The sequence below is a fragment of the Panicum virgatum genome, chromosome 5N (genome assembly GCF_016808335.1).
Source record: "Panicum virgatum strain AP13 chromosome 5N, P.virgatum_v5, whole genome shotgun sequence".
Taxonomy (NCBI): domain Eukaryota; kingdom Viridiplantae; phylum Streptophyta; class Magnoliopsida; order Poales; family Poaceae; genus Panicum; species Panicum virgatum.
The window spans coordinates 47,821,727-47,840,519 of NC_053149.1; the positions used below are offsets into that span (position 1 = coordinate 47,821,727).

The following is an 18,793-nucleotide window of genomic DNA, read 5'->3' on the forward strand; positions in this document are numbered from 1 at the left end:
TTCAAGAGTTTCTAAGTTAGTTCTCAGGGTTTTTCTCTCAGGATCCTCACATGGGTTACCTATGAGCACTTTTGACCGAGTCAAAATATCAATGTTGCATCCTTCTTGATAGTACGACATACCTATACTCAAGGTTAAAATTAAAACACAATCCATCCACTTGAGTCTTGAATCACTTCATATTTGCCATACTTTGATTTTTCTAGAACTAGGGATTCCAATATTGCATGATCTTCTCTTTTGAGCAAATCCATACTTGAGCTAGTGACTTAGAGTCCCAATATATCTTGCAAAACTATTCTAGGATCTTCAAGTCACCCTAATGTGATATTTGATGCATTACATTGCTTCTCACAACAAGACTTGGATATGATCCTTCGAACATCCCACGGATACTAGCACTTCACCATAGCAATTCGCACACATGGTGAGTCGTCGCTCCACAAAAGCTTGCTTAGTCCCTCGCACTAATCATCTCGGTTGGTTTCTTCATCACTTACCCTTGCCATGTTGAGCTAAGCTTTGCACATCAACAATGAATTCCATATTCTATTCTCATGTCTTCACTTTTTTGTCTTGCTTTGTAAATCATGAACCTTAAATTCCTTAGACAAAGCATGCTTCATTTTGACAAGCCATATTTAGAAACCATCAACTAGCACATGAACACTTGTTTCTTTCTTAATTCATGAGGTGCTTGTCTTGCTTTGAAGTCATGAATGATAGCCATATTCCATGCATTGCAAGCTTCCACAAATGAGACAAATAAATCTTGCTTACAAGTATATGTCTCATTTTATGTTTGTCAAACCATGAAGTCTTGTAATAATATTTCCAACAATTTGTACCTCAAATGTGCCAAGCCATAAATAGAGACCATTTGATAATATCCTATGAATACTTGTCTCCTGCTTTCTTTCACAATATGCTTGACTTTAAACAATCATGCTTTTCTTTTATTTGATTCTTAATCACATGAGCTAAAGCCAATAACTGATTTGCAAATAAATCCCTGCTCATGACAACTTTAATAAAATCATTAGTCCTTTAATCATATTGTCATTAACTCACCAATAGCCGTTAAGCCCTAGATGCACTTACACCCGCCCCTGTGCCAATCCTCCTCCTTCGCCGCCGCCGCCACCAATCTCGGCCCCTTCCCTCCCTCGCGACGCGCCCTCGACGGCGCCTCCCCCTCGCCATCGCGCTGCTCCCTTGCCTCGCTCTCGCCCTCCAGCGGCTGCCGTCTCCGCCGCTCTCCCGGCGCGGATCCTCCACGCGCGGCTGCCGTCGCGGAAGCCCCACCGCCATCGCCGAGCTCTCGCTCTTCGACCCTCACTCCTTTCCTTCCGTGCAGGACTCGTCGACGGCGTGGTGGCATGGCCGCACCTTGGGGCTACGCCGACGGCTGCCCTCCTCTCCCTGTCTCCCATCGATCCCTCGACTCCCCTCCTATCCACGGTCACCCAAAGTACCCCCCCCCCCCCTTCTCCTCCTAGATCCTGCCCTCAGATCCGCCCATCGTCGTCGAGTTCTATCTCCAATCGGGCCAAGGGCGGGGCAGTGCAGGCATGGAATTGAGCACCTACATCGAGATCTGGTGTTGGGGTCACACCACCGCTGTTGTGGTCCTTCGTAGCAGCGCATCGGCGTTTACGCCGCTTCCGAGCACAAATCAACGAGCAGCCATGGCGAATCGTAAGCGGATCTGAACCCATTGACCCTCTCTCTGCTCTCTTGATTTGCATACCATCTCTGCTCTTTTGTATCTGCATGTAAGTGTCGCTGGCTAATTAATGAGTTAATGCATCTTGGTAAACATCGAGGAGCTCAACATCTGATGATGGCTGATTCGTGGTCTTAAATCCCGGTTAGCTTTCTAGCATTGTTTCTCTGGTTCACTATTTTTTCCTTTTATTTCCAGCATGTGGATTAATCTCTCGCATTCTGATAAGAATCTTGTCCCTAGGCATGTCTTTGTTGTATCCAATCGGTGCCATGCTAGGCTTTAATTTATCATAGTGCTTGGAGTATTATGGAGGGTATGTACAATCTTAAACTATCTAATTAGCCTTTTAATTGAGGTACCTTTGGTTGTGTCTGAAATAGCCATGTCTTGTTGAGGGATAGTAAAGATCTACTTATGTCATGCTGCTTGTAGTAACAAAAAGTAAACTTCAGGAACTGATTTGCAAAATATCTACAGGATTCAGAAGCACTAATCATTGTTTCTCTGGGAGGCATGACTTGGCTGTTGCAACTACACTCTTTTCTAGAGAAATATGGGCTTATAAGTTAAGCTTTCATTACATGATGCAGGACAGTTCAGTATTATTTTTGAGTGCAACCATGCTGCTCTGCTCTAATTGGACATGGGTACAGTTTTTTTTGTTGCTTGCCTAACTTGTCTCTTGTATAATACCTCAAAGTGATAGTATCATAACTGCAATCAAAACTTGCAGGTGCCATCATCAACTGATTATAGGCTGCTTGGAATTATCAATGCAGACACTGTTAAAAATTAGAATATATACCTGCATTCTGAAATTATGAAGGTTGCTGGAATGAGATATACTTCCTGAATATACACATTTTAACATGTTACTACTCTAGAAAAATTTAGTATATGCTATGTTGTGAGAAAGAATGGGGTGGGGTTTGAGCTGTATGACAGTCCTATATATGTTTGCCACAATTTTCACCCATCCAAAATATACAAGGTGATATTTTAGTTCCAAATTGGAAATGGGTTATTGTTCAGGTTTAAAATGCCATACTTCCAACTAGGTACAAGCACGGGAACAATTTATGTTTAGAGTTCTTAGATTAATGTAGAACTACTGAATTCTTGCCGATGATATTCTGCTCAAAACATGAATAAACATGACTTTATCTCAATTTAAGACCTTACTCTGTTGTGTTATTTTATATGATTTACTTAGATTGTGTTGCTGTGCTAACCTGCATCATGTTCATGATATTTTGATTGAAGAGTAATGCTCTGTGATGTGTTTTTTACTATGCAAAAGACTGACTGATTTATTTTCTGCCATGAAGCTGGTTGTGGTGGTTGATGCTGGAGATCCCCTTTTCTATCGCTCACCTGACCTTGATGTACTTTTTATTGTGTTTTTCATTTGAATTTTTTTAACTACCAATGGAATAGCTTGCAAGCCAACCAGTAGCATGTGATAGGTCATTGAATGCCTAGGTAGAAGAGGGTGTTGCAATGGGTGATACTGCCATCACATATCAAAATTACCATTTATGGTATTACTTTCCTTTACGACCTTTGCTATTCTCACCTTAGAGGCGCTTACCTGATGCTCATAATAAATTTTTATTGCGCAATCACGTCTCAAATCCATTTTTCACCAACAACAACAACAACAACATAGCCTTTTTTCCCAAGCAAGTTGGGGTAGGCTAGAGATGAAACCCGAAAGAAATAAGTTCAAGGTTCAGGCACATTGATAGCTAGTCTCCAAGCGCTCCTATCCAAAGCTATCTCTTTAGAGATGTTCCAATCCTTAAGGTCTCTCTTAACCGACTCATCCCACGTCAGTTTAGGTCTACCTCTACCCCTCTTTACATTATCGACTAGCTCGAGGATCCCATTACGCACCGGCGCCTCAGGAGGCCTTCGTTGGACATGTCCAAACCATCTCAGCCGATGCTGAGTAAGTTTCTCCTCAATTGGTGCCACCCCGACCCTATCCCGAATAACTTCGTTCCGGACTCTATCCCTCCTTGTGTGCCCGCAAAACCACCGCAACATCCGCATCTCTGCTACACTCAGTTGCTGCACATGTCTTTTTGTAGGCCAACATTCAGCACCGTATAATATCGCCGGACGAATTGCTATCCTATAGAATTTGCCTTTTAGCTTTTGTGGCACCCTCTTGTCACAAAGGATGCCAGAAGCTTGCCGCCATTTCAACCAGCCAGCTGAAATTCTATGCCTAACATCTTCATCAATGTCGCCATCCTTTTGTAACACCGATCCTAAATACCGAAACGTATCCTTCTGGACCACCACTTGCCCATCTAGACTAACGTCTCCCCCCTCATGCCTAGTCGCGCTGAAATCGCACATCATGTACTCGGTCTTGGTCCTACTAAGTCTGAACCCTTTCGACTCTAACGTGCGTCTCCACAGCTCTAACTTCCTATTAACCCCTGCCCTACTCTCGTCAACTAGCACCACATCATCAGCAAAGAGCATACACCAAGGGATCTCACCTTGTATATCCCTTGTGATCTCAAAGCTGACCCCTGAATCCATTTTTCACCATTTGCCAAAATTTTGTAGGGTGGGGTACTATGGTAGGCGATAAAATCAGCAAGAACTCAGGTGGGTTACAGCATGGCTAAGGAGCCTTTACATGTGAGAAAAACTAGCTGAAAGGTTCAGCTAAAAAATAACTGTATAACTGTACATTAGAAAAGGATCAGGTAAATCTATTTGCATTCTATATTTGTGGATTATGCCTTGTTTACTAACAAGCATTGGTGAGTTTCTAAATTTTTCTTTTTGCACATAGATGCCTTATCATTTTCTTAAAGAATATTTTGTCTTCAAGAATATTCCGAGTAATATTGAGAGCTGTTCATCACATCCTAATTTTGAATCATTTCTTTTGGGCTTGTTTCTTTTGTTTCTAGGAACAGTAATGAATCATATTTTGCACCAATAAATCCCCCCTCTGATTCACTTACATCTTTTTTTTGTTCCTTGCAGGGTGTACAATCTGAACCAGAAATTTGGTATTTTTCCTCCAGAAATTGAATTTCAAAATATTTTGTTATGGATATATTTAATCGGGACAATACAAGCATGTCTGAAATCTGAGCAACTGATTCTCCAGCTCTTCTGAAAAGCCGCTGCTATTCAGTAAGTATAAGCTATAACCTTTAAATTGTTCCTAAAGTATTTTACTGGCTTTTCTAGAGGAAAGAGACTTTGCTTCACTGAGTTCATCACTATTTTTTTGTCTGTTTTCTTCCTGCTTGTCAAGGAATCTATTGTTGATCTGTTACTATAAGATTTGAGCAGCATTCTTTTTATAAATTATGAATTATATGAACTGCTATCAAAAAATTGCTCAAGCAGTACATGAAAGATTGCTGAAGCATTTTTTTAATAAACTGGTCTGTTAAGAATTTTCCAGTGATGTAGGGCTGCATGATATAGTTTGATGTAAACTTTGCCTTACAAGATATAATGCCATTTCTAATTTTTTTATGAAACAATGGTGCATGAATAAAAAATTGTGGCGTATTATGTTGTAGCACCTAATAGTCCAAACGATGGTTACAATTAATTGGTTATTACTGTCCAATGCAGATTCCGAATAAGGTTATACCAGTTCTCTTTATAAGCAAAGGGGTAATTGTTCCTATTTTGCAGATACATGCACATACCCTGTGTTGGTTGAACATGTTCCTTTGTTTAAAATGCAACAATCCTATCAGAAATGGGATAATTGCTTCTGGCCTACGATTGTTAGAAAGCCCAAAATATGTGAGAGAGTATGTTTCTTATACAGTATGGTTGCCTGCTAAGTTTGACATAGCTGCTGCTTGGTGCTTGCTCCTTCTATGTAATATTTTTTCATCTCCATTGGAAGCTGCAATATTTTTCCCTCCTATTTTTCTTCTTTTTAGCGTTGCGGTCCAATGATCAGCAGAAGTAGGGTGTGTACTATTCAAAATTTCTAACAGGTCTGCATTTTTTTATATTCATGGCTGGATTCTATCAGTGCTGATTTAGTGCACCTCTGAAGGCTTGTTGAGCAGTTAGGGCAGGGATGATGGTCTGTCCTGGATCAAGAATTCAAGAATATGGAGAAGTATCTTCCTACCATGATCTACTAAACATATATGTAGGAGGGATGCCCAGGTGAACAGATTTCCATGAGCTTTTCCTTTGCAAATTTGAAGTATGTGTGCCTGTTTATTTACTTAATCCTTTAGAAGCACATGTCCGATGAGCTGGTAGAAGCAGAACCTGTTTTACTTGAATCAGATGTCCCACGGCTATGTGCAGAGATAGGAAAATTAAATATTTGCAAGTTTGCTTTAAGATTCTTCATCAAAGAATATACTCTGAAAATAAGTTCGTACCAAGTTTGCGGTATTTATTTGTGTGGTTGTCTATCCTGCTGAATGACTGAATATACATCTGTACCTTTGTCACTTGTGACATACTTTTTGTATTTTATCTGCTTGAGTTCATGTCCCAGTGATGCACAAAATTGTGGCATTTTTATTCATGATTTACTTTCATAAAGGGAATTATTAGTGTATAGTTTAATTGTCTAAAATAACTGTAGTATTTATATAAACGTATGAATGCAAATTATGATTGGTAGACAAATCTCTAAGATTTTGGGATATCTTTGTTTTCTCTTGAATTTTTTAGAACAGTTTTCTCTCAAAAATTGTTTACTTAATTTTTCTCTCATTTTGCAGCAGTTATTATAATATATCAAGCAGACATGCAGAGGGTGTGCAACTTACTCATCATGGTGTTTATTCTAATTGTGCGTTGTCGCCAAGGGTACATCATTTGGATGATCTGGACAACACAAAAAATTAAATTGTGCTATTGTTTGGTTGTCAAGACTTTTGGTCTATCATAGTAGTAATGGTTAATATAAGACATTGTAATTGATATCATGGTCGAGCATGTAGATTTTGAATCTTATTGACGAATCCGCCATGATCATAATGTTTTGTTTATTTGCATTGGAATTCCAATACTGAATTGGATTTCTGCATATCTATCTATACTATAAGGATCCAAAACAATTGAAATTAGCATGTACCAAGAGTAGTCTACCCCTACTCACAAACCACCCATTAAGGCCCATATGTAAGTCAAAAAGTATGACAAAGGGTGGCGGTGAACTCATTTTCGTGACACGCTAGAGGATCCAGCCGAAAACAAAAAGGTTTTGTCACCGGCCGGCGCTTTACACGCCCTCCCGCCAATCACGGGCTGCTCCCCCCTCCCTTCCCCTACACGGTGCCTCTTCTCTCTCCTCCCTAGATTCCCCTCCCCTCTTCCATCAAAAAAAAGATTCCCCTCCCCGGGCACCCATACCCGCCCCCGGCGCTCCTCCCTCGCCGGCGGCATTGCGGAGGTCCACGACGGGTGGCGCACAGGGCGGCGGCATGCCGCGTGGGGGGAAGCGGCGCGAGGGGCCGGGGGGTCATCGCAAGAGGTGCGATGGTCTACGCGAGGGAAGAAAACTTAAGATCCCATTCTGCACATGATATATTTTCTTAATTGTCCAAAATGATAATTTTGCGGTACCTAAGATTTTTTATCTTACTAATAATAAGTTGCGCTAATCTGATTCAAGGAACACACAATTGAATCAGGCTTAAATTCCTTTTTTATTCCATTATATTAATAATATTCTTTGTTTGTACCAATTCTAGGTGCATGCATGGCTGATATGGCCAAGTTGAATGCAAATATGACCATGTTTGTACCAAATATTGATGGTTGCCTCCATCACTGAAAGCTAACTGTTTTCATCAAATGGACCATGTTTTGAAGAAGGGGGGGGTATGGCTTTACAAGCTGCAAGCACACGAAGGAGAATTGAACCAGATAGGAAGAGGTATGCTTTGTTCATTATGATCACTGATATGCTAATTGATGAATTAATAAGCATGCTATGGTTGTAAGAGTTCTTGGTCTGTCTAATGCCCCTTTCTGTTCCAATCAGATTTAGAGCAGCAGGACTGAGGTGCTTGACAAGAAAAAAAAAAGAACACTTTGGGAGCAAGGTAAATCACATAATCAAGCTAAAAGTGATTTTCTAGCTCCTCTCTTTTCTTCTTTTCCGATTTGTTTAAGCTGTTGTTCATTCTTACGCTGGTCTGTTGTGTCAAAAAAAAAGAACTCTTAAAGTCCCTCTCCAAGCACACCACGTTGAATAAAATAGGAACGAAATACCTTGCATTCTTTTTTTCGTTCTTGAATATTACCATTAGGTTCGCTTTGGATAGTCCTAATCTGCGTCTTTTTGTGATGCTGCGCAGATTTATCATAGCTAGGTTTTGCACATATGACTTAGATCTGCATTCTGGTTGCTAAACTGGTAGCCCTACATCTGCATGCTTTTAGCACTCTTCTTATTTTTCTAGAAAGAGAGGAAGCTTTATTTGCCCTGTGGCTATGAGCAGTATATGAGCTTTGTGGTAAAATGAACCACGTGAGATCCCTTCTTGTGGGAATTTGGTTTATAAATCAACTACGTACCTAACCCTTGTTATATACATGTACGATTTGTGTGTGTGCTAGAGATCATTAGCAATTTTAGGAATTAGCATGTGCAATTTTGCCAAATGTGGTTCTCATGTCAGTAACATTCAAGCATAGTGCAGACTCTCTTTAGTACAGGTTTTGCTTCAGTTAGGAGAACAGCTTCTAATCTTTAATAACTTTAATTTTGTTTTCAATTCCCAATAGATTTATTGATATATCAGAATCATTACCCTTTTTGTTCCAATTGCTTTAATTGATGTGCAAGAGAAGTCTTATTTGGGGGGAATATGTCTTGTTTTTGTACCAATTGTTTTAATAGAAACATGAATCTTATTTGGGGAAGAGAAATTTTTTTCATGTTTTTTTATAGATGTGGAAGATGACGTGTTCGGAGGATAAAAAATTATCATCCAGGGCAAGATGTAACAGTAATAACAAATACATTACACTTTATGTCTGAACCAAAACTCAATCGTAAAAGAATTAGTTGGGTATGGAATCAATTTGAAATGATCACTATTAGTGAATGCAAAATATGTGCAAAACAATTATAAAAATCTTGCTTACTTATCTTTGCTTACAAATGCTATGTTATGTCATAATCTTTGTTATTATCCTATCACTTTTCTCTACAGTGCTGGTTTATCTTTGCTTAGGAACTTGCTGAATCAGGGGTGTTTGTAATTGTAGATGCCGTGGAGGGGTAGGATCAATCGAATTTTTCTTGGGAATATTAAAAACATTCCCTATGTAGAATTCTTTTAACAGAAACCACAATACATTTTGTTAAAATAAAACCGCAATACATTTTATGTATGTTCTGGTTTGTATTTGTGACCCTATGTTCCGGTTTATACTTGACCTTATTTAAGCCACAATACACCATGTATATATGTTTTAGTTTGTACTCATTAGTCATGACATTTTTTCGAGTGGTTTGTACTCGTAACTTTACTTGTGGTCTTACGTGGTTGATTTGCACTTACGCTAAAATTTTTATCTATTAGAATTTTTGAAGATACATTCTTGACGTATGAACATCTTTAGTACAAGTATAAAATTATAAATTACTAGATATTTTATAGATATAAATACTTATTTAGTAGATTTTTTAAAACACATGCGGGCAAACCAGCTGCATGTTGTGCATGTTAACTTGTTTTCACACAATTTCTGTTCATAACGTGGTTCTTAAAACATGTGGGGCACCCCTACTATCTTAGGCTATCTCCGGTGGCCGAACCATCACCCGACGTGTTTTCCTTGAGGCGAATCTTCACCGCTGCAGCAATTGAACCATATATCGTGATATGAATGTTTTGACCTAACTGCATATTTTCGCCATATATAGTTTCGTTAAACTGCTTCTTGCAACTAAAATTTAGTGTGTTCATTTTTCTGCAATATTATCCGTCAAACACGTGCGGTGCCGCACGTGCACCCTACTAGTGTCGTATAGGAAAGAAAAAAATCAAGTTGGACACATATGGGAAAGATTTTGAGTTTGGGTATCAAATAGGCAATGCTTATTATTTCTTGTCTCAAATAGGCAATTCTCTCAAGATATTTACCTGAAAGATCTTGCGGGCAAATGGGCTGACGGGCATGTGTAAAATTGGAAAAGTCAGGCGGGTGAATCGGAGTTTCTGCCATAGGATTTGGCTAGATCCTTAACGGGCTATTATCTTACTCCCTCCGTTCTAAAATGTAGGTCGTTTTGACTTTTCTAGATTCATATATTTTGTTACGTACCTAGACATGTATTATATCTAGATGCATAGCAAACACTATGAATCTAGAAAAGCCAAAACGACCTACATTTTCGAACGGATGGAGTAGAATTTTCCTGCAAGTTGCAAGCATTTGTGATTTCTTTCATCTATTCAGATCTGAAATGAATCCCTCTTCCATATCTTTACAGTCATATTATGGTCTGGGAAGATATTTTCCATAAATTTGGCACTGAACAAATCTTCCATAAATGTTAGCAAGAATTGTATTATTTGCTTTTCAATGTTTTTCATGCATTCGATCACGAAGAAACGGTAGGCTGCTAGAGATACACCACTCAATAAATTATCCGTGGGCTGGAGATATACCACTATTCAATAGCACTATAATTATTGGTCATAGAGATTCAATGATTCATCTGTAGAACACTCGAAAGAAGTAGCGGTGGCCGGTGTTGCTTGCTAGAAGATGATGAGCACTTTCAAGTGTGGACCCCATTCCTTGCCAGGGGCCATCATCCTCGCGCTCGTTGTGCTCCTGTTCAATCCCCATGTAGGGTTGTGCAGCTGCTACAAACGCATCTTCAGCTTTGGCGACTCCATCATAGACACCGGAAATTTCGTGCACTTGGCCGGCAAGGCCGCGTCCAAGTACAAGGAACCCCCTTATGGCATGACGTTTTTCAAGAATGCAACAGGCCGCATTTGCGATGGCCGTGTCCTGATTGATTTCTACGGTGAGTAAATCTTGTGCCATTACATCCTTTTTTTTCCAATAAAGTTATACGTACATGTCACTGAAGCATTTTAAGGCCCTTATTATCAACAAAATAAACGCCGGTTTTTTTTCCTTCAAATCTTTCTCTCGTTTTGTTCACCATGCACCATGTTGTTGTTTTACACCGCAGGCGCTCAAGCTGCCACTGATGCCGCCGATTCTGCCAAACAAGGACTCGGGAGAGTTCCCGCATGGTGCCAACTTTGCCGTGCTTGGTGCCACGGCGAGAGGCGTTCACTACACGAGGAATGACTCCGTGGCGGCGCCCTGCTCTCTAGGGGTGCAAATGGGCTGGTTCGATGGAATGCAGCAACGGATAGCTCCCGGGGACGGTAACACTACTCCGTACAATTCAAAGTCCGGACAATACATCGAAGAATGCATATATAAGAATTTAAATCTCATATAAGAACGTTTATTTGTCTATTTGACGTGTGCTAAATAAGGCAAACCGACTTATATATATTTTTTAGATTAAGAAAAATCCCGATCTCAACCATTCACAAGTGAATATCTGCAGCCAAACTGACTTAGGCCGTGTTTAGATGTTGTGGCCAAAATTTTTGGGCATGGAATTTTGCTAATTTGAAGTACTAAATGAAGTCTATTTACTAAACTTCTTGTACAGATGGGTTGTAAATCGCGAGATGAATCTAATGATGGTAATTAATCTATGATTAATCCATAATTAGTGAACCGTTATTGTAGCATCACTGTTGCAAATCATGGATTAAGTAAGCTCATTAGACTCGTCTAGCGATTTACAGCCCATCCGTGCAAAAAGTTTTGTAAATAGATTTCATTTAGTACTCTATGCATGTGTCCAAACATTCGATGTAATGTTTTTATGTATAAAAATTTGGGATCTAAACACACTCTTATTATATATATATATATATATATATATATATATATATATATATATATATATATATATATATATATATTATCCACTGACCAATTCTTGTACACATATATCTCAGGTGACAAGCGACAGTTCTTACGCGAGTCTCTCGTCGTGATGGGCCAGATTGGAGCCGACGACTACGACTCGTGGTTCAGCGCTGGCAGGCCCGCTGAGAACATCGAAGATATCATTCCGGATGTCGTCACATACATAAGCCATTTCACCGAGGAGTTCGTTCTAGAGAATGGTGCGAAACCGTTCCTGATCCCCAACATCTTCCCCATGGGGTGCTTGGCGTCGTACCTGAGCAGGTACCGCAGCGACAACCCTAGGGACTACGACGAGCACGGATGCCTCAGGTGGCTCAACGAGGTCTCCCACAAGCACAACCAGGAGCTTAGCGATGAGGTCACCCGGCTCAGGTTCTACCACCCCGGTGAAGCTCATCTACGCCGATTACTACGGCGCCGCCATGGAACTTGTCAAGAATCCTGCCAGATTCGGTGAGTATGGACCTGGCTAGCTAGTGTAAGTTTGCGACCTCTACAGTACTTATCTCAATCCGCCCACGTTAAACTCGCAACTAATTGTAAGCCATCTGATTAGAATTTTTTTGGAAACATATGATCGATCGATCTGATTTGGTGGCTGGGCAGGTATTGGTGATCCTCTTGCCGCGTGCTGCGGCGGCGCCGGCCGGTACCACACCGGCATGGAGTGCAACAGCACGGCCAAGGTCTGGGGTGACCCGAGCAGCTTCGCCAACTGGGACGGCATGCACCTGACAGAGAAGGCATACAGCATCATCGCGCCAGGGGTGCTGAACGGGACGTTCGCCGATCCGCCGTTTGCGCTAAGTTGCTAGCTAGAATCTGTTCAAGCAATAGTAGTGCCTGATATTGGTTCATTGGTTAGGCATTTGGCATTCTTGTACTAGAAGCTTATTAGAACAGAATGTATCCACCGATGAATTGGCAACAATAAAAGGTGATTTTTCCTATTTTTGGTGGAGGAAACAAATCTAGTCACTCGCTCGTGAATCGTGATGGAGGTACATCAAAAAATTGAGGTCTCGCTAATTTACTGTCGACCCTAGGGAAGCCCTCTCTACTGTCGATCTTCCGACCATTCTCTTTTTTTCCCTTTTCTAGTAACTTTTTTGTTGTTTTATGATAAAAAAAATTTCAAAAAAATTGAAGAGGAACTTGGGAAAATTTTGATGAGAAAAAAATTGAAAGAAAAAATTTTGAGAAACTTTTTTGAAGAAACAACTTTTACATCCAAAATCAAGAAAAAATTCAAGTAAAAAGTTTTTGTAAACTTTTTCATCAAAAATAAAAAATTTGGGGGAAAAAGATTTGCGTCCAGAAAAAGAAAAAAATGGAAAAATAACTGCGCCATAAAAATTGTTTCGTTGTACATTTTTTGGAAGGAAAAGCAAAAAAACAAACTACCCCCGTCCACCGTTGGCGGCCATGCAAATATAGAAGCCCTGCTCGCCGTCGCGCTCTCCCCCACCATGTGCCGCCGCGAGAGTCATAGGCCGTGAGGGAGCGTAGCTACTCGCCTATGGCGCCGCCTCCTTGTCCCAACCAAGCGCCGATCCCCCCCCCCCCCCCCGGCACTCGCCTCCCGTCACCGCCCGCTGCTGGGATGGCCTCAATTTTCAGCAGCTGCACCACCGTCACCACGCTCGCTGCTGCTGCTTTCGCCACTCTGCGTCATCTCCAGAGGAAAGAGAATGGGGAAGGAAGGAGAAAAATGTGTGGATGAGAGCGAACGGGAGCAGGATAATAAATGGGATAAAGTAGTTGTAGTGTCCATGCACGTGGTGGGTGAGGGAGAGAGAGCTGTCGGATCGACCGTGCGTTGTCTAACCTCCGGTCGACGGTAAAATTATGAGTAAATTGCACCCCGAAAGGAATCGGGTGCTCTAGCCTAAGAGGGGGAGGGGGTGAATTAGAGACTCTAAAAACTTAGACCTATGGCTCCAACTAGTTTGCACAAAACTTAAACTAAAACATGCTATCTAGATGTGCAACTAGGTTGTTCTAGTGTGAAACCCCTATCCCAAAAGAGTTTAGCAACCTATAGCCTTTCCTATCAAGAAACTATTCTATAAAAGTAAAGGCACACAAATTGCTAGTATGAAATGCGGAAGCTTAAATAGCGGGATAGGAGATAGCAAACTCTTGACGCGGGTGTTTATCCCGTGGTTCGGTTAGCCACAAAGTCACACCTACATCCACGTTGTTGTAGCACTCACTAAGAGTATTGCTACTCGGCCACCAAGTCTCTTCCGTGAACACAATCACGATCACCTTGGCCCCGGGTTCCACTAAGGAGCTTCTCCACAAAGGATGGGGGTCTCCACGTCCCCCGCACAAAGATGTCGTCGCCGCTCCACACCAAGTCGGAGGGTCGATGACGTTGCCGGCGAGCTTCACGCTCCAAGGTGCCGGCGCACCAAGCTCTTGTTTTGGTTCACTAGAGAACCACAGCACAAAGGCTTGAAGCCTTGCAATCTTACTCTCTAAGAGCTAATCCTTTACACAACACTCTCAAAGTGTGCTAAGGGCTAAGGATATGATCTTGATGCTTTTGTATGGCTTGGAGATGTTCTTGGGTGTGTGTGGGATGTCCAGCAACTCTAGCAATCTTCAAATGGCCGGGGTGAGGCGTATATATAGGCCATCAAGTCTTGTAGCCGTTGCTCCAACGGTCAGCAGAAAATCTGCGTATCACCGGAAGAACCGATGCCTCTGGCGGGGTAGCGTCGGTTCTTCCGGTCACTCATAAACAGAAGTAGCCGTTGAACTCCTGACAGCTGACATAGTGACCACCGGTTGAACCGATGCTTTGTACCGATGCATCACCGGTTCATCCGGTACTTGAGGATCTTCTCCTGGCAGCTGACGTCATTACACCGATGGTATACACCGATGCTTCACCGGTTCAATCGGTGCTGAAGAAACTTCTCCTGGGCTCTTGACATCGTCTCTGGAACATAAGACGCCCAATGCACCGATGCCCCTTTTTGACCCGTCGGTTCATCCGGTGTCCATAAGCTGACTTGGCTTTGATTCCCTTCTACCATGGCATCGGATCTTCCGACAACCATCGGATGCACCGGTGCTTCATGCGTCGGTTCTTCCGGTGCTACCGACTGAAGAGCATAAATGGTGCCATGTTCGTTACACACCCACCATACAACAACTTGTAAAATGCTCAATTTAATGCAATAATTTGACAGTGGGTGCAAATCGGTTCAAAAACTTGTAAAATGCCCAATTTAATGCGATAACTTGGTAAATAGGTGCATTCATAGTCCAAATATTACACAGCAATGTAACTAACGCAAGATCTCGATAAAGAGTATATTCACGTTAGAACAAATTATTAAGTATTATTGGTCCATTGATTTTTGTGCTACACGTGCCTGGCAATGTATTTGGCCAAGATAAGAACCCTCAGTGTTTAGAAATTAATATTATGTCTTTACATAATTATTTTTTATAGTGATTTAATTTTGATTAAAACTATTTAATTTGATATTCAATTTTGGAAAAAAATCACCTCACTGTTTTCGATATGTTTGATTATATGCACGATTAAGCTAGAAAATCAATATATTGATACAAACTATTGATACCTTTTATGAGCTTGGTACATATATTCTTAAAGCCTCCTATATTGGTTAGAATGGAAAATGAGCTAAATAAAGTAATAAACAGAAACAAACAAAAGCATAGTTGAATATATGAGCGCAGAAGCGCAGGAGAAACCTAAGGTTTCAGGGTCTCTCTTATCGACTTCGGTGTTTCAGTGATGCTAATGGTGTTTCAGTGTTTCGTTAAAATTTGATTGAATTTGAACTAATAAAAAAATTTAGAATTACACCATCAATATTTTCCATTTATTAAATTTAAGAATTATTGACGTTCATTTACTGTGCTTAATATGTTGCTGTTGTAATGGCGGTTAAATAATGTATTATTTTTAATAAAACTATAATTAATTTATTCTGAGAATAAAATTATTGGCATCCATTGCCGGTCAAATAATACATTCTCACGTGAATATACTGTTTACTGTTTATTGTGACCTAACGTTAGCAAATACATTGTCGTGTAAGATTTGGACTGTGAATGCACCAATTTACCAAGTTATCGCTCTAAATTAAATATTTTATAAGTTGTTGGATTAATCTGCACCTAGTTGTCAACTTATTGTACTAAATTGAGTATTTTACAAGTTGTTGGACCAATTTGCACCCACCTGCCAAGTTGTTGTAGGGTGAGTGCAATTTACTCTAAAATTATCATTGGGAAAAAAATGATACCAACAATTGTAGTGAAGCAAATAGATAAATGGATCGGACTCAATGTGATTAGAAAAACAAACTCCATTGCGAGAACCTGGCTGGCAGATTCTAGTACGTTTGTACTGCAATCCATGGAGGAGAGAGTTGGGATACCGGTCCCAACTCCCAACGATCAGGTATTCAGGTCAGCTCGGACACTGCACGCTATGCAGGTTGCCGCGTTGTCATCTCGGATTCAGAGGAGTAGGCGATGCCGACACCCCAAGTCCGTCTCGGGTTCAATCCGACACTCTGCGCCACCGCCAGCGCCTATATATATATAGATATGGCCACGTCGTCTCGTCCAGACCCTCCGCAACCAACGGCGCACACGTCCACGATGGTCAAGATAGTAGCCGACGACGTCGAGCGTGGCCCCGGGACCGGGATGATCGTCCCCGGTGGCGGGGCGGAGGACGGCGACGGATCGAGGAGGTCCGCATGACCACGCCCACCGACGACCCGACGCTGCCGGTGTGGACGTTCCGGATGTGGACCCTGGGGCTCCTCTCCTGCGTGCTCATGAGCTTCCTCAACCAGTTCTTCTCCTACCGCACCGAGCCCATCGTCGTGACCCAGATCACCGTGCAGGTGGCCTCGCTCCCGCTGGGCCACCTGCTCGCGCGCGTGCTGCCGGCCCGCAGGTTCCGGGCCCCCGCGCTCCTCGGCGGCGGGGAGTTCTCCCTCAACCCGGGGCCCTTCAACATGAAGGAGCACGTGCTCATCTCCATCTTCGCCAACGCCGGCTGCGCCTTCGGCAACGGCTCCGCCTACGCCGTCATGATCGTCGACATCATCCGCGCCTTCTACCGCCGCTCCATCTCCTTCTTCGCCGCGTGGCTGCTCATCACCACCACGCAGGTGCTCGGGTACGGCTGGGCGGGGCTCATGCGCAGGTACGTCGTGGAGCCGGCGCACATGTGGTGGCCGGGCACCCTCGTGCAGGTGTCCCTGTTCCGGGCGCTGCACGAGAAAGAGGACGACGACCATCTGGCGCCCGAGAGCGGCTCGTCGTCGCGCAGGACGTCGCGGGCAAAGTTCTTCCTGGTGGCGCTCGCCGGCAGCTTCCTGTGGTACGCCGTGCCGGGGTACCTCGCCCCGACGCTGACGTCCGTGTCCTGGGTATGCTGGATCTTCTCCAAGTCGGTCACGGCGCAGCAGCTGGGCTCCGGCATGAGGGGCCTCGGCCTCGGCGCCTTCACCCTCGACTGGACGGCCGTGTCGTCGTTCCTCTTCAGCCCGCTGGTGTCGCCGTTCTTCGCCACCGCCAACATCCTCGCCGGCTTCCTGCTCTTCATGTACGTGGCCGTGCCGGCGGCCTACTGGGGCCTCGACCTGTACAACGCCCGCCGATTCCCCATCTTCTCGTCGCACATGTTCGCGTTCAGCGGGGAGGGCTACGACATCAACGCGATCGTGAACGACCGGTTCGAGATCGACATGGACGCGTACCAGCGGCAGGGGCGGATCCACATGAGCACCTTCTTCGCGCTCTCGTACGGGCTCAGCTTCGCGGCGATCGCGGCCACCGTCACGCACGTCGCGCTGTTCCACGGCAAGGAGATCTACCGCCGGTTCCGCGCCTCGCGGAAGGAGAAGAACGACAAGCCCGACGTGCACACGAGGCTGATGACCAAGTACGAGGACGCGCCGGGCTGGTGGTTCCACTCGCTGCTCGCGCTGTCCACCGCCGTCTCGCTCGTCCTCTGCACCGTGCTCAAGAAGGAGGTGCAGCTCCCCTGGTGGGGGCTCCTCTTCGCCTGCGCCATGGCCTTCGTGTTCCCGCTGCCCATCAGCGTCATCACGGCGACGACGAACCAGACGCCGGGGCTCAACGTCCTGTCGGAGTACGTCATCGGGCTGATACTCCCGGGCAAGCCGATCGCCAACGTCTGCTTCAAGGTGTACGGGTACATGAGCATGTCGCAGGCCGTGTCGTTCCTCGCCGACTTCAAACTCGGGCACTACATGAAGATACCCCCAAAGTCCACGTTCCTGGTGCAGCTGGTGGGGACGGTCGTGGCCGGCACGGTGAACCTCGGGGTGGCGTACTGGCTGCTGGGCTCCGTCCCCAACATCTGCCAGGACACGCTGCTCCCGGCCGACAGCCCGGGGACGTGCCCGAGCGACCGGGTCTTCTTCGACGCGTCCGTGATCTGGGGCCTCGTCGGGCCGCGCCGCATCTTCGGGCCGCTCGGCAACTACGGCGCGCTCAACTGGTTCTTCCTCGCCGGCGCCGCGGGCCCCGCCGTCGTGTACGCGCTGCACCGGGCGTTCCCGGCGCGGCGCTGGATCCGGATGGTCAACCTGCCGGTGCTCATCGGCGCGACGGCTAGCATGCCCCCGGCGACCGCCGTGAACTACAACTCGTGGCTGCTGATCGGCGTCGCCTTCAACTTCTTCGTGTTCCGGTACCGGAAGCGGTGGTGGGAGCGGTACAACTACATCCTGTCGGCGGCGCTGGACGCGGGCGTGGCCTTCATGGGGGTGCTGCTCTACTTCGCGCTGTCGATGGAGAACCGGAACATCAGCTGGTGGGGGACGGCCGGGGAGCACTGCCCGCTCGCGTCGTGCCACACGGCGAGAGGGGTGGATCTCGGCCCTGACAGCGTTTGCCCTGTCGTCCTGTAACCAGCGTAGCTTTACTGCTTTACTCCCTCTGTTCCAAAAAAAATAATGTAAATTTCATTTCCGAAGGAGCCAAACAATTCCAACTTTGACTGAATTTATA

At 44.2% G+C, this 18,793-nt stretch overlaps 1 protein-coding gene and 1 pseudogene across 1 annotated transcript; both read left to right on the forward strand.

Annotated features, from left to right (window-relative positions):
- The first annotated feature begins 1,094 nt into the window (after positions 1-1,094).
- On the forward strand, positions 1,095-12,771 carry LOC120673595 (annotated as a pseudogene).
- A 3,383-nt stretch (positions 12,772-16,154) lies between these two features.
- On the forward strand, positions 16,155-18,793 carry LOC120674873 (oligopeptide transporter 4-like). The gene is made up of 2 exons (XM_039955976.1): positions 16,155-16,207; positions 16,347-18,793. The coding sequence occupies exons 1-2, from the start codon at positions 16,155-16,157 to the stop codon at positions 18,691-18,693; spliced, it is 2,400 nt and encodes a 799-aa protein (XP_039811910.1). The 3' UTR covers positions 18,694-18,793.